Source organism: Watersipora subatra, chromosome 4, assembly GCF_963576615.1.
Source record: "Watersipora subatra chromosome 4, tzWatSuba1.1, whole genome shotgun sequence".
Taxonomy (NCBI): Eukaryota; Metazoa; Bryozoa; class Gymnolaemata; order Cheilostomatida; family Watersiporidae; genus Watersipora; species Watersipora subatra.
In genome coordinates this window covers 28,760,810-28,777,376 of record NC_088711.1, presented here as the reverse complement: position 1 = coordinate 28,777,376, position 16,567 = coordinate 28,760,810, and the positions used below count along the sequence as shown (strand labels likewise).

The 16,567-nt window shown below is 35.5% G+C and overlaps 2 protein-coding genes across 3 annotated transcripts in view; one reads left to right on the top strand and one right to left on the bottom strand.

Annotated features, from left to right (window-relative positions):
* Positions 1-14,316, bottom strand: part of LOC137395305 (nucleolar protein dao-5-like) — a 27,285-nt gene extending 12,969 nt beyond the window's left edge. For both annotated transcript variants that reach the window (XM_068082197.1, XM_068082198.1), the window contains exons 1-3: positions 14,170-14,316; positions 11,243-11,280; positions 10,938-10,981 (exon numbers count right to left, since the gene is read on the bottom strand). In XM_068082197.1, the coding sequence (XP_067938298.1) occupies positions 10,938-10,981; positions 11,243-11,280; positions 14,170-14,277 (190 nt within the window). In that variant the 5' untranslated portion in view covers positions 14,278-14,316. The remainder of the gene's footprint in view (positions 1-10,937; positions 10,982-11,242; positions 11,281-14,169) is intronic.
* Positions 14,276-16,567, top strand: LOC137394127 (uncharacterized). Its single transcript, XM_068080846.1, has 3 exons — positions 14,276-14,324; positions 15,862-16,018; positions 16,345-16,567. Exons 1-3 carry the CDS (start codon positions 14,276-14,278, stop codon positions 16,565-16,567), a joined length of 429 nt encoding a protein of 142 aa, XP_067936947.1.

Here is a 16,567-nt window from a genome sequence, read left to right as displayed (position 1 = left end):
GAAACCATGTAGCATAGTGATATATGTCAAGATGAAGGTAAATTATAAGCCTTAACATTCGTCCCCGTTGCAACAGCTTCTTGTCACCGTTGCAACTCGTCTGAATTTTAAAGGGAATTAGTGCTATAGATTATAGTTTAACTTTTATCTTAACATTATTTGATCTTTACGAGCCGATAATATAAACTGATCAGTAGAAAAGTGTCCACAAACTCATATTAACAACGAATCGTTTATAATTTATATCAATAACAATTAATTCTCTCGTTATCCAATTCCATAGCTTTTAGTTAATCTTTCGTTAAAACTTGGAAAGCGACACCATAGAAATAATCAATAACGATCTCAGGCTAGTATTAGTTCTCTGTTTAACGCGGTCTTTCTACTTTGAAGAGGCCTACATATAAAAATGGCTTAAATAATACGATGATAGATGAACTTTCAAAGCAACGCTATAGAAATAATTACTGTCGCAAGCTAATAGTTGTTCCTTGTTTAACGCGGTCGTGCTTCTTCGAAGTACATGCACATATACAAAAACGGTTTAAATTTACGATGGTAGATAGAACTTGGAAAGCAACGCCATAGAAATAACTACTATCTCATACTAATAGTAGTTTCTTGTTAAACACGGTCCTAATACTTCGAAAGACATGCATATAAAACCGGTTCGCTAGTTTTGGATCAAAAGTTATACGTTTAGCGAGCAAAGTTTTAGCACTGCATCAGTGCTAAATGCAGCACGTGAAAGTTCTGCCGAAAAATTATTTGGATGCTATTATCGACTGGTTCAGCAGTGCAGAAGAATTGAAACCAGAAGATATTGTAAAAGGTATTGGACAACTAGAAGATGTTCATTCCAACGAAAGCAACAATCAGAACGCAGCTATCCGAGCAAACAATGAAAATATTTTGTTGTTGTAAAAACGTTAAGTTTCATTTCTGCATTTATATAAATGAATATATATTTGTATCATTTGAAAGATTATTGTTGTATAAATTGTAAATATACAGATTTATGGCATGTTACTTAATAGCATTTTGCGGCTATCTTAACAAAGCTTACAACGGATCGATGCTCGTAACTCCACTTCTATTGCATATAAAGAACTAGTTTTGGCTGCAAACTGTAGCAAACATATCAGTAAGTGCAATGAGCCTTTATGCAAGATTGCTAAATCTACTACATAAACGCCAATCGTTGTCCGTCTGTGTATGTGTCCGCCTTAAAGAGTACCGTACTTTTCGAACTATTAGCCGCTACTAGGTATCTAGTTAATTAATGGGAATCTCCGGTTAGTGCGCCTCTATAAATAACCTATTTATCGTTGTTACACAAAAATCACGTGATCTCTGGTTTGCGCGCCTTTACAGTGCCGTTTTAAACAGCAGTTGCTGCAGTGTTAAAAAGCATCGTCCCGAGTTCTGCAGCCTATACAAAGGTGCCTATACATCTATACAAATGTACTACTCATTAAATAAAATAAATTAATGAGTAGTAATTTACATGCAATTAATAATTTACTGCCAACATGAGAAGGTCACGTAAACTTTTGTTTCTTGCGGTCACTGGAAAAAACACAATTCTCACCTACTAAATTTCCACATCAAAAAGGTAAATACGTCTTATTCAATGTTGTATTGTCTATGAATTGCCACACTTCCAATACATAACCCTTTCACTCGCGCCATGTACAAATTTAGCTATCGGCCTACTGCCAGTCATTTTGCCGATATTGCTTCATGATATTTTCTCAATTTGAAACTCCATCTAGAATGTTTGTTTTGGTTATATCGTAGATTTTGCCAACATGTTAACAAACACTGCTATACAAAAAATTCATTGTATCTATACTTTGTGCACAGCCTCACATACTAAAGCGATGTGAGGCTACGGAGCTAAAACAATCCTCTACAATGTTCCTTATTCTTACAAAACCAATACTTTCACCACCATCAGAGTCAGTGCTGCTATTGCTATTTTAATTATCTGTGTAATCACAAAAATCTAAAACTGAATCGGCTATAATGTCATCAACATAAGTAATTGTTTTCTAACTCGGCGGCGTTTTTAAAACATACACAAAAAATGGTTGTTTTTAAGTTAGAAATTCTCAAACAAAGATTTAAAATTAAATTTTAGGCCAACTTTATAGAGAAATCTTTGGACAACACTGTCACTACCATAAAACCCTTAAAGATCGTTGGTTATGTTATCAACAAATAATAAAATTCAGTTACTAGCAATTGTTGGGAAAGTCGCAAAAATGTGTCTATGGCAGTCGACCATAGAAAACGCAAGAATGAGTTTACTTCAGTGAAAGGGTTGAAAACGTTAGATTTGCCACTGTTTGTGATAGTAAACATGTTCATTTCCTTCCACAGCTGACTTACTTTTATTTTTTTTCCAGCTACAAGTATCACAGAACTACAGCTACTCCAGAACTTGCACGGGCACTCCGAGCGTTGGGATAGGCGACGGTGAGAAGAAAGCGAGCAGCGTATATTACAAAAAAGCACACCATCTCATTCACTTTTAGAAACGCTTGAAGCAGTACAATGCCTCCCAAAAAGCCTACTGCCTAAATGCAAGAACAGATTGATTGATTTGATTCCCGTAGAGAAAGAGACCAAATTCGCAAAGCAGCAGCTAGACGAGCAGAAACTGCAGAGCAAACACAGCTACGCCCACAACGAAACAGAATAGCTACTGCATCTGCTAGAAGTGCAGAAACCGCAGAGCAAACACAGCTATGCCTACAACGAAACAGAATAGCTACTGCATCTGCTAAAAGTGCAGAAACTGCAGAGCAAACACAGCTACGCCTACAACGAAACAGAATAGCAACTGCTAGAAGAGCAGAAACCGCTGAACAAACACAGGTACATCGCGAGCAGGCCAGAATAGATGCGGCAGCTGCTAGAAGTGCAGAGACTGCTGAGCCGGCACAGGAGCGACTCAGACGGCTCAGAGCAGCCGCTACAGCGGCCAGACGTGCAGAAACCTCCGAGCAGATGCAGCGGCGACAACAGCAAGATGCACTAACTACAGCAGCTGCTACCAGGCGCTGTGTATGGGCAGAAAACTTCGCACTTGACTACAGTCCTGCAACACAGTATAGGGCCGAATGGTCCAAAAATGCTCCAGATGTAATGCCTTACGTTGGAAAGGCGAGAGGCCATATATGTAGTTTATATAGTAGATTTTATTGATAATAAATTTTATCAACAACCGCATTACTGCTGCACAGTTTGTATATACCATGTCAAAACACAGGCTATAGACGAAGAACTGGTGAGTCATGATTAGCGTTTCAAGCATGTAGAAGTCTCAATTCAATAAATGCTGGCGATAGCTTAGCCATGCAAAAGCAAATTTTCTAGAATTTCTTTAAAATAAGTAAAACTTTTCAATACTGCCAGTTTGAAGAACTTCAGTTGACCTAGCAATGTCAATTTCATTATTAATTCTGTGTACAAAATTAGGACAACTCCGATTTGAGTGGTTCGAGACTGATGCATCGTATACTAGCTGTAGAACACATTGCATATTTCCATTGGTCTCTCCAACATTATTGACATGTACGACTGCATATGTGTATACAGTCTGATCGGCACAAAAATTTCAGTAGATTGCATATTTGGAGTTGTTTTACAGTATGAAAGACAACTCTCAATATAACTATTGCTTTACGTAAATCTGTTTTTAAACACGGGTAATGCAGCTAGTATAGATATAAAATTAAAACATGTCTTCAACTTTAGAAATAAATAAAAATTGAAAATGCCAACAAATTGCAAAGGACAGTATAGAGCGTGCCTGGTGAATATCAATCTGCGTAGAAAGTTTTGAATGTTTTTATAGATAGTAGACAAGTCACATAATACAATTACAACAGTTAATCGTGGCTCAATGTTCTAAATCCCTGTTGAATATTAGTTGAGTTTCCAAAGATATTTTGTTTAAAATGTTATATAACATACCCATGATCTAATAATGATTTTGCAATACATACACGTAGCATATCTTTAAAGGAGAGTCAAAGGTATTTACTATTGAATGCAAAAAGTTATTTTTTAAAACCTTTTTGAGAAATTCCATCAAAATTTATTTATTTATGGACAGACCCACATGCCAATATGCTATTCTCTGAAATCCCTCCCACAACGCATGAGAGAAATAAGATGCTCGATGTCTCGTAGTTCAGCGGTGTATGTTATTAGTTATAGTGAAAACGAAACTGGAAACAGGTGATATAAATTTGGCTGATGACAAAGTTCAAGTTCAGTAAATAGTTGAAGACATATTAAAATCTGTTGCTAGGTTACAGCATTTTTTTGCATCCAAAAGGGTTAATGTCACTTCTCCTGAAGGAGTGCGCTCAAGGATTAAATTTATCCAAAATTCTGACGAGCTATTTGAAAAATAGAACCTCCCGCCCCCCCTATATTTGAACATCACCTCTAATATAGAGACATGGTAGGGAGAGGGTTGAAAAATTGGTAGAGCCCCAGGGCAGTCAAATAAATGTTTCACGGTACTTTGTGATCACTTTTTATTATGGGATCGTAAAAATAATAAATGTCAAAGGGACCAGCAAATAAAGGTGGCATTCAATTAAAAGTGGCACTGTAATTTTCAACTTTACATCTATAGTGGCGTTCCAATAGAGGTGACGTCCAAATAAAAATGGCGGTTAAATACGTTTGAAAGTATGTTTGATACATAAAAATACACCATGTTACACGAAACTTAATTTTTCAAGTAATAAATGTCTTGCTAACCTTGCTATAAAATATTTTACAATCATATTTGGAACAAGAGCTGTAGTAGTCCAGTAGACCAACCGATATGAAGGTGAGCGTAGTTGTTATTTTGTGATACAGCCATACTTCGACTTACGGGCTTAATGCGTTCTGTGACTGAGCTCGTATGTCAATTTACTTGCATGTTAATACAATTTATATATAGAACAATTAAATATATATATTGATTGGTTTCCATACTCTGAAAAACACTGACAAAAGCACTTAAAACAAGATATTGTAAAAGAAAAGACATGTTTGCAATTGTCCCAATTTATCACGTGCTTTCAAAAGGCAACTAATAAAAAAAAAAATGCAAGAAAACGTCATTAATTATAATGTAAAATTAAATACATACAATAGCAGCTAACGCTAGCATTTGCCAAAGAGGGAGAGAAAAGTTATCCTTCTTTACAACATTTGACTGATATACAGTGAAACATGGATAACTCGCCCTCGGATATATCGAACACGTGGTTAACTCGAATGGATTTGCTTGGTCCGTTCCCACGCAATGATAAATGGCTTTATATAACTCGACCTCGGCACCGTTAACTTGAACAGTTTATTGCCGAATTCACAAACATGGTTTCCGTTCAATTTATTTCGAAGGAGTTTCCACTAGTCGCGGAGCTGAGACTACTCTGCTTTCTTAACGAAAGCGCTTTTTATACGTGTATAGTGTACATATAATTTCCACCGTACCGTATAATGGAACCGAAAAAGAAATCGTATAAAAATGATTAATAGTGTCGCTAAGACGTTCGCTTAGTCACGGCCAAGCTATAAACGTTAGAAGGTATTAGCGATAAAAATTTAATAAAGATAGACACAGCATGCAAAATACATATATTGTAACAGTGATTATATGCGGATACATAAAGATAAAATGTCACAAATAGGCTCGTGGCTTGGCGTCCGCTACAACAGACATCCGCTTTACGATGGCATCATGCAAGCAAAGAAAAGCGTGGAAACCTGACAAACTTAAAGTACTCGAGGAAATCGAAGCAGGACAAAAGCTATCAGCATTATCAAAAAGAGAAAATCTTCCAAAAAGTACAGTGTCAACATGAATTAAACAAAAAGAAAGAATAAGATCGTTATGTGACCAAAATTCATCAAGGCTAAGAGATCGTTCAATGTCGCACGATGATTTGGATGGTTTATTATTGACTTGGTTTAGACAAGTGCGTAGTGAAGGCGTACCTATTGATGGGCCAATTTTGTTAGAAAAGGCTAACAAGTTTTTAAGGACTATAATAACTGTTTAAAATCTATTTCTACAATAAGTCACACTGTTGATCGTTGTCAAAAAAATACCTTGTCACAGACTACACTCGATAAGTTTTTTAAATGAAACAACTGATCAGATGTAAAGCATGCTTTTTTGCATTGGTCATAAATGTTTACTTATGTCCAGTTTTAAAAATTATCAGAAAGAATAGATATTTTTCTATTGGGCTGAGATTTGTTTGCAGTTTTAGGTGATGTGACTGACAAGACGTTTTAAGATTAAAATTGGCAAAATTGATCTCGAGTAAAACACTCAGAAGAAAAAATGTCTTCTGAGCGTTTTAACCGCGATTAGGTTTTGCCAATTTTAATCTGAAAAAGTTCTGGCAGTCACATCACCTAAAACAACACAAATCTCAAGTGTATAAAAATATCTATACTTTCTGATAAATACTTTAAAACTCTACATCAGATGCCCTTTAACTTACAACAAACAACCTATACTTTAGTTTTATATATACATGTAGTTTGTATATGTATCTACTGATAAATACATTCACTTGTGACTGTGCTCTGATAACTTGAACGCTCTGATAACTCAACGCTTTCGCTCGGTCCCGTGAGGTTTGAGTTATCCATGTTTCACTGTATTTGGATTATGATGCACAGACTTGTAAGAAAACTTTTATTTTAAACTTGAAGTAATTAAAATTTCTTTAGCATTCAGAGTTTTAAGTTTCTTCTCATGACTTAGCTAATTTTTCCTTTTTCGGCTCTCACGATCAGCCGATCAGTTTAAGAGAAACCCATCTAAGGACGTTTGCTTTTGTCGCCCTTTCAACATGTTGCAAAAAGGACGAACATACAGGACTGTACATGTAGGTGTCATCAAAAAGAGTGAATGCAAGACAACTAGCCAACTTCTCTGAATATCTATTTTTAGATTTGATAGATAGCACCGGCCTTTTCACATAGTATCGTTTCAGTTACGCTGTCACCAGCCAATTGTTTGTCTTTTATCCAAAGCATGAACAGTCTTTCCAGCTCGTCGTGAAGATAGCTATGCCGTTTGGAAACTATGGTTAGTACTTTTGCAGGTTATGCCCTTCATATTAGCCTTCTGTTGCCAAAAATGCTGTTTTCGATAATTGTGCATATTGGGGATGTATTTCTGTTATATCGGCGAGCTAGCTCAATCACGCGTACACCTTTCTTATATTTTTCAACAATTTCACGGTTAATATCAATTGCTATCATTCGCTTTTTCTTGGCGTTATCCATCATTGTACCGGTTGGCTTTCGGTCCACGCAAAGTACTTTTAATTCACTTACTGTAATTCTACGCTGATAAACAAACGCGCACCAAAACACGTTGCAAAATTATAACCTGAGCTGTTGAAAAATACAGAGTGATGCTGTTTTCATAAGACAGTTCCTGAAAGTTTTTCAATAATAATGGCCCCGATGCAAAGTGAAATACAGTAATACAGTGCACCCTCGAGATACGATAACCCTGATATACGATTTTTTCACCTTATGAAGTCAAATATTGTGATATCTTCACCTCGCTATACGAATTTTACTTCACCATACGAATTAGAAAAAAGTTTCGCCCGAGTTAAAATTTGGCCGTCGGTGTGCTCATAACACACGTCGAGATAAAAAAAGACACCGAAATATAGTTTGCCGAAAACATTCTTAGAACGTTTAGAAGAGACACGATGATCGACTTATCTCATGTCCGCGTGGAAAATTTCGTGTAAAATACACAAGCGAGAGCAAATATTCATTTGTAGCGTTATTATAGCTTTTACTATAAACATTCAAGTCAGCATACGTATATAATTACAACTATCTACATTTAATTCGTTATCTTTGGAATCTGAGACCGATACAAACGTTACAAAACGAAGGAAAAATTATTTCTATGTCAACAAAGTTGTATGTCGTAAATAAGAAGGGACCCGTATTATTAACATTGTCAAGGAATATGATCTCAACCAATCAGCATTTGCAATTATTATTAAAACAAGAACTCCATTAAAGCAAGCACAAGAAAGAGCTTCCGACTGAAGATTTGAATGAGCTAGGTCATGCACGCGATCAGCATTCAAAAGGAGCAACCATTTTGTAAAGGCGAGGATTTAGAAAATACAGAAAATCCCACATTCGCAGAAATGTTTCAAGTGTTTAATTTACTGATGTGGACTGGTACATTAAAACAACGCATGTATAATATATATTATTTATCTCTTGTGTGGCATGTTTTTCATATTTTATTCATTTTATTTGTTTCCTTTTGATTTTATGTTATATTTTCTTGTTTAACCATGTCTTTGCATATGGGCTTGTTATCTTCTACGTGAATACAACTCATCGTATGTATGTATGTATGTATGTATGTATGTATGTATGTATGTATGTATGTATGTATGTATGTATGTAACTCATATAACTAGCTACTCAAGATAGTTGACGCATCCACATTACTTTCTGAAACTTGCTAAAGCCATGTCCCCCCATAGGGTATAAATACGTACAAACTTTGTATGTATGGTTACATTGATTCTTGTGCACATTTCATACAAGACAAACTACTGTACCACATTCTCTGGATCCTTTTACAAGCGCTAGCTAGCAATTTTCTGCATTGCACCATCAATTTTTCGTAAAAAAATTGGACAGGAATGGACAACTTTTAGTGTGCTAAAAAATTCCAAGTTATTACGTTTTAAATTTATTTTCAAGTGTACAGCACCATAATTAACATTGATACGTTTTTGCCTCCTCTCTGCTTTACCCGCTACATGTACCAGCTACGTTACTCCAAAGGTATGTACGTCCAGTATAGAAAATATAACTTTATTTTTCTTTTCGGTAGCCATTAAATTGTCAAGTGTGCGAGAGGCCGCTTTCTATAACTGCATCGCTCGGCCTTATTGATTTAGGTCGAAAAAGATTTCAACCAGATAGGCTAAAGTTTATAGTGAAAGTGATGATAGGAACTGCTGAAGGATAAAATTTCGTAATAAAAAGTTGAAATTCAGTAAAATAGTTTAAAATACATACTAAAACTTAGTTTTAAGTGTAGGCTTAGCAAGCTAAACTTACTTGAAGTGAATTCAAAGTTTATGTTATGCGTACCTTTTGAAGGCAAGAACTCCTTACCGTACGTACTACATTTGGTACACAAATTATAATTTTGCGTTTTATTGCAGATCATAACCATTAAAATACACTAAATACAATACAGTTACTGTAGGTAACTATAATTACTAAAGTTAACATACTATTTTGTTGCTAATTGTCAATATGTACACATTTTTATAAACAAAATTGACGATTTTTACCAGGGGGTGTTTGCATTGTATAATTACAATGGTCTTTATACCCCGAAATACGAATTTTTCACTATACGATGCCAACTCTGGAACGAATTAACATCGCATCACGAGGGTGCACTGTACTTCAACTTACGAGTGCTCCAACGTACGAGAAACTTGAGATACGAGCCAGCTTTTAAGCAAGTTTCAGCACTAACATACGAGCCATGTTTGAGATACGAGCACGTGAGTCAGTTGCCAAATATGCCGGAGGTGCTTTATGACAACAGCATGAATCTGTATTTTTCAACTGCTCAGGTTATACTTTAGCACCGTGTTTTTGTGCGCGCTTTTCAGTGCAGAATTATGTGAATTAAAAGTACTGTGCGTAGACCGAAAGTTTGCCAGTAAAATGAAAAATAATGCAAAGAAAAAGCAAATGATAACAATTGATATTAAACGGAAAATTATTGAAAAATTATGCGAATGTGTATGCGTGATTGAGCTAGCTCGGCAATATGACAGAAATACATCCACAATTATCAAACAGAAGGATTATATTCAGGGCATTTAGCTCGCAAAAGGACTAACCATAGTTTCTAAATGGCGCAGCGATCTTCACGACCGCTGATGGAGAGACCGCTCAGGCATTGGATAAAAGAATTGGCCCATGACAGCGTAACTGAAACGACGCTATTTGAAAAGGCCGGTGTTATTTATTAAAACTATAAAAATAGACATTCGGACAAGTTGGCTAGTGGTCGTGCATTAAACCTTGAAAACCATGAAAATAATTTTTTTGAAAAAAAAATACTATTTTGAGGGTGCCTTCTAACCTTAAGACTTCTTTTAACCTAATTCGGCAAAAAAGCCCGCACATTGCGGCTTTCGTAATGAAGTGGATTTTTACCAGGTCAAGGTAAGTTGTCTGACCACAGACTTCTGTTTGAAGGGATCGCAACTCCAACTTTGCTACTGGTTTTCAAAGAGAAAATATTACTATTTTACACACGATAACTGCTAACTGAATGAAATTATTCATTGGGTCTTTTTAGGCGTTGTGAAAAGATTTTCGGCAAACAGCATTTCGGTGTCTATGTTACTTTGACATATGTAATAAGCACATCGACTGCCAAAGTTGAACTCGGTTGGAAATTTTGTTGAATTCGTATAGTGAAAAAGATTAGTATGGCGAGGTGAAAAAATCTTCAAGTTCCACTTCATAAAGTGAAAGAATCGTATATCAGGGTGATCGGATCAGGGTGCACTGTATCGCACTAATATGATTCCTTAAATCAGTTATTATCAGCTATTAGGTATAACTGATAATTTAAATCAGCTATAACTTCCAATATTGCAAAACAGAAGTTATAAACTGAGAAATGGTTCAGAAACAACCAATAAAATATCGAAGCAGGATTCCAATGAATATTAACTAAAACTGATATGACGAATATGAACTCCAAATATATCTAGAATATCTGTCGATACAGTTGAAACAGATCTTGAGAACCAGTTGATGCAGCACTACTTAAGTGTCTAAATTCGGGATATAATATTCTAAATACCTACCTGAAGGAGCATCCCCAGAAGCTCCCCGCTTTTTAGCACTTGAACTAAAAAAAGAAAGCACAACAGTTAGATATAGCGTGATAAATTCACACTAACTTACCAGTTATTTTACGAATACCAAAAATGCACTATTTGTAACAGGAACATACAGATTAAATATACAGATTGCATTGTATGTCTATTTTCAAATTTAATTTGTAAAACATTAGATGTTGAAAATCTGGTGAATGAAAAAACGCTTGCATGTTCAGTGGTTATGTAACCTAGATGTGTAATTGGTATAACAAGATATATTAATTACTCACGTCAGATAATTCTGGCAGATATTATCCAATTCTTGTTTCTACAATTGAAATCCAACTATAACATATATCTGAAGCATCACAAGCCTTTGTTTCCAAAATTATCACTTCAAACGTTTCATAATTGTCATGAAACAATGCATGATAGATTATTAGACATTTTGTTTCAACTTTCTAGGAACATTAAAACGAACAAATGCAATTGCAACACCTTACATGAAACAGATGTCCAAATTGTTCATTCTGAATTAAAAAAACACACCTCGAATATAACATTTAACAATGACAGGATTTATCGACTTGCATTTGTGTAAACTATTTTAGGAACAAATGATTTTATAAGATCAAAAGTAGAATACAAAATGAACAAATAATATTTGACTGTTGATTGCTTCCTTAACTGTTTCGCTACCGTAAGCCGATATATCAGCTTTTCAATATGGTTTCACTTTTCTTTTAATTACGAAGCCTATGCAATAGCTAGACCAATCAAATTTGGTCTCCAATGAAACAACCTTGTTGCCAATCACTTGCTATCAATAGAAAAAAATTTGGCTAAATATTTTCAACAATTCGCGGTGATAAAAGTACCAACCGTAAAACGATATATTGGGTAATCAATAGGGTTTCACTTTTCTTTTCATTACGAAGCCTACACATTAGCTAGACCAATCAAAATTTGTCTCCAGCGACACAACTGTGTTGCCAATCACGTGCATCTAAAAAAATTTTTTTGGTTCAACGATTCCATTTTTAATTATTTCTCAAAACGGCAAAACCAGATCGTTATCGATTTGGCAAGGAAAAACACACCGCGTTTGTTCAACGCAAATAAAACGTTGAATATTGTACTAGAGTAGAATTCACTTTGTACTTATCTTGTATGAAATTTTGTTTTGAATAAGATGCATTTTACAGTGAAGCGATATATTTTTTTATTCTCGAGATATTGCTTGAATACTAGCGGTATATCGGCTTTTCGAAAAACTCGTTTTATTAATTCGTGAAAAATATTCATTCGGTAAGATTTTAATGCAGTAACGAAAGAGTTAAGAGCTTGTAATCAAATTTCTACATTTTTTGCATCTACATCACAGCAGAGTAAAACATGGTGAACCTTTTAATACCAAATAACTGTAATGTGAATTTTGTTGCAAGTCAACCTTTAAGATTCTATGGGCACGTTAGTAGGTTAGAAGATTGAGCGCCTGTCTATATTCTGATGGCAAAATAGAACACTCAAGCTGAGCACATAAGTTCCCATGGAGGAAGAACCCGTAGTCACTTAAATAAGTTAGGGATTAGCGTTAGCGAGTCAAAGATGATCTCTCAGAATAGGGAGAGTGGCTGCAGTAGCAAATTCTCGAAGCAAAGCTTAAGGAACAGAAGTAACGAAACTACCAGCCATCGCAGATGATGATGATATAAAAATCGGATTATTAACAAACCATAGAAATTAATTTTTTAATCTTAACCGACATAAATATGGGCTTAGACTTTTCTATTATTACCACGATGAGTAACACATTGTTACTGTTCCGCGTAAGCTAGCTGATTGACTAGCTATATACCACAGGTGTCTTTTAGCGGGATATTGCCGAAGCTGAGATCGGGCCGTAGTCTACACACACAAAAAACAACACAGGTCCACGTAGTTATGAGCAAAAACAAAAGTATCCACCCAAATATCTCACCAATCCGATGAGCAGCACACACAAAAATTAAACCAATCGACAGAGCCACCCATCATGTCAAAATATTGTAAGTTTCAAGTCATGTCTTGCGCAACTCACCTTATGGTTTGTCAAAACTTGTCCCAAAGTCCCTATTCATTTGAGACTGTCCAATATCTGTTTTAGAAATAGTCGCCGCTAGCCTAGCCTAACGTCCTCATTCAACATCTTAGTAACTATCGGGGCATTGCTGAGTGCTCCCGATCTTTTCGAGTCTCTCTTAAGCATGCAAGAACCAATCAAAATCGGGTTAACACTATTGTAAACAAAACTTAAGAGGGACTCAAAAGGATCGCGAGCACTCAGCAATGCCCCGATAGTTACTAAGATGTTGAATCAGGACGTTAGGCTAGGCTAGCGCGACCATTTCTAAAACAGATATTGGACTGTCTCAAATTAATAGGGACTTTGGGACAAGTTTTGACAGACCATAAGGTGAGTTGTGCAAGACATGACTTGAAATATTTTGACATGATGGGTAGCTCAGTCGATTGGTTTAATTTTAGTGTGTGCTGCTCATCGGATTGTTGAGATATTTGGGTAGATACTTTTGTTTTTGCTCATAACTACGTGGATCTTTGTTGTTTTTATTTGTGTGTGTAGACTACGGCCCGGTCTCGGCAATATCCCCGCTAAAGGACACCTGTGCTATATACATTTATTTTTTTTAAATGACAGTTAAAACGATGATTAAGTGTGTGTTCAAAAATTTACTAGATACTAAAAACTAGGCCTATCAACCGTTAGTGTTGTTTAATAAGAATGCAAGACGCTGTGGGAAAGAAACTATAGGCCTACTGCGTTTGGCAATCAAAGCTTTACAGTTTGCACATATTCGTTCATCAGACTAATAATTCCGTAGTCTTATATATTCAGTATTCATATATAAGTCTATATGCCTCAACATTAGTTTAATTAAATCAGCAGAAAATTACAGAATTCAAATACATGTACTTCGTCATGACATTTTCAAAAGATAGCGCGAGAACTTGAGCTAGGAAAGTATTTTTCATCACTAGAAATTTACACATATTATTCTTGTTATGGCTACTTGAAGTAAAAATCAAAATCTGCGCTAATGCTAAAACAATGCATATGTTCATGCAATACTTCAATAACAAGTCAAGTGATGATACATTGACTACTAGCGTTACAGCGCTGGTGAGTCATAAAATACTAGCTTTTCACTTATTGCACCTGTTGTGGAGAAGCATGTTCCCTTTTGGCTTGCTGAAAAACTTCAGCAAACAGCGAAGATACATTTTCTTTCAAATAGTTGAACACGTCTTTTTCTTTGCTAGGCATGGCTAAAGTAAGACCAATCGCTCATACACTAACGAATGATGTAGCATGTGCGCGAAAGAAAACGTGGCGGAAGCAACAACATGTTGACGCATGCGTACAAGAATTCCATGCCATACTTCAATTCCGAGCAGATCGGATTATTGGTAAAGGCGATCCAATTACGTGCATTCCTGAGTTATACTGGTGACAAAATCGAGTTAGCTGAATGTTTATAAATTAACAAGAATCAGTCGCATTAGAGATAACTCAGCATTGTTCCGTCGCCCATTATTAGATATCTCACCTGTTCAATCTTGCTCCACTAGCCCCAAGGGTTTAATGAGAAGATAAATTCAGGAATGTTGACTCGCAATAAAGAGACACCGCGCTTAAAATTACTTGCGATAATCGTGATACGAACACAGAAATTACTCAATTCTTAGCAAAAGAGATAATTTCATAAATACTACTAAATTTCATTTTACTTTTCTCGCCACTGCTTATTGTTTAGAGTTTGAGGCCCATTTGATTTATCTTATAGAAATCATATTATTGTAGCCATTATCAATTTTATTCTCAATTATCATATTATACCACATTATATTAGCTTTAATTTTTAACTATGAGGTCAACAAAACACTATTTTCTCATGAAAACCTCAATAAATAATATTCACAAACAAACAATTTCTTGTTCTCACAGAAGTTCCTACAAAATTAAATAATTTAACTATTCTATTATCATGTAATGTAAAATCAGGGCAACCCCGAACCAGGGCAAGCAGGAACTGATGTTTGATTATAGCAGCTTATGCACCTTCAATTTAACTATACTTCCAACGCTGCCAGCGTAAAAGTCTGTTTTTGGGTGTTTACCTGGTTACAAATATATGGACAAATTTTCATTGCCAAGTTTTTGTTTTTCTCTGAGATCTCAGTCATACAAATCAGCTAAATGGGTTTATTCCACAATCTTGTTAGAGCTGAAACCCTTCAACTGGTTTGTTCAATACAAACTATATACAGGGTGTCCGTAAAATCCTGATACAACTTAAAAAATGCATTACTAAGCCGGTTAAGATGAGTTGTTTTATTTTTATCAGTCATGAGTAAAGTTTGTTTTGCTGATGAAATTCCCTTTGCCTTTGTACTCTTGGTTTTAGACAAAAGCTATTTTTAGGCGGAAAAGGGGTACGGCTATTCTTAGGCAAACAATGAATGCAGTAGATTGTTCCAGATGCAAGTTCTAGTGCAAACAAGAATTAACTCAACAAAATTGAGACAAAATTCATTATTCATTCTGGAAACTAAGATGGAACGACCTACAGAAATTTTTTGCAACCTTCCCTATAAATAGAACAAACCAACTCTAGAAAGCGAAAAGACTACAAACGTACCAAAACATGCTTCATCAAATATTACTTGCCTGTTCATGGACATGACATTCAGGTCTGCAAAAAATTTTATGTAAAAACATTACATATTGATAAATTAAGAGAATCAGTCTTTCATGGCAGAAAAGGGGATCCAGTCACAAATTTATCTGATGCTAGTGCATACAAACGTCCATTTGACGGTAAAAAAAATTCTGTCAATACTCTTTAAGACATAGAAAATCACATCAAAAGTTTTCCAAAGGTAGAATTGCATTACTGTCGAGCAGATTCAAAGAAAGAGTATTTGGACTTATATCTATCAATAGCTGAAATGTACAAGTTGTATTATCAAAAACAAATAAACAATCGAAAAGATCCAGTTCTGAAGTGGAAAAACTGAAAAGTTTTTCATGAGAGGTTAAATATAGATATTCATAAACTCGAGAAGGATTGACGCAACAGGTGCAAACTACATCAGCAAAAGAGAGCCCACGGCTCTGTAAACAAAGAAGAGGACAAAGATTAACAATCTCACAGGAAACTGGTTATAGCAATCAGCGAGAAAAAGAAAAAGACTGAAAACTAGCTGAGACAAACACATTGGTGATATCCTTTGACTTAGAGAACATATTTGCATTGCCGAAATGCCAGCTTTCTTTTTGTTTTTACAAGAGAAAGCTCTTAACATATAATTTCATAAAGATTTTTCATAGTATTAGGAAAGCATACTGCAGCATTTTGAGTGAGACGCTGTTAGGTCTAAGTGGGAATGATATAGCAAGTGCACTGATTGCTATTCTAGAGAAGGCAATGTCTGACCATCCCAGCATTCAAAATATTATCTTATGGTCTGATAGCTGCGTCCAACAGAACAGGAACAGTGTCATGTCTTATGCTTTGCAACATTTTGTGCAAAATCATGACACACTTGTGTAG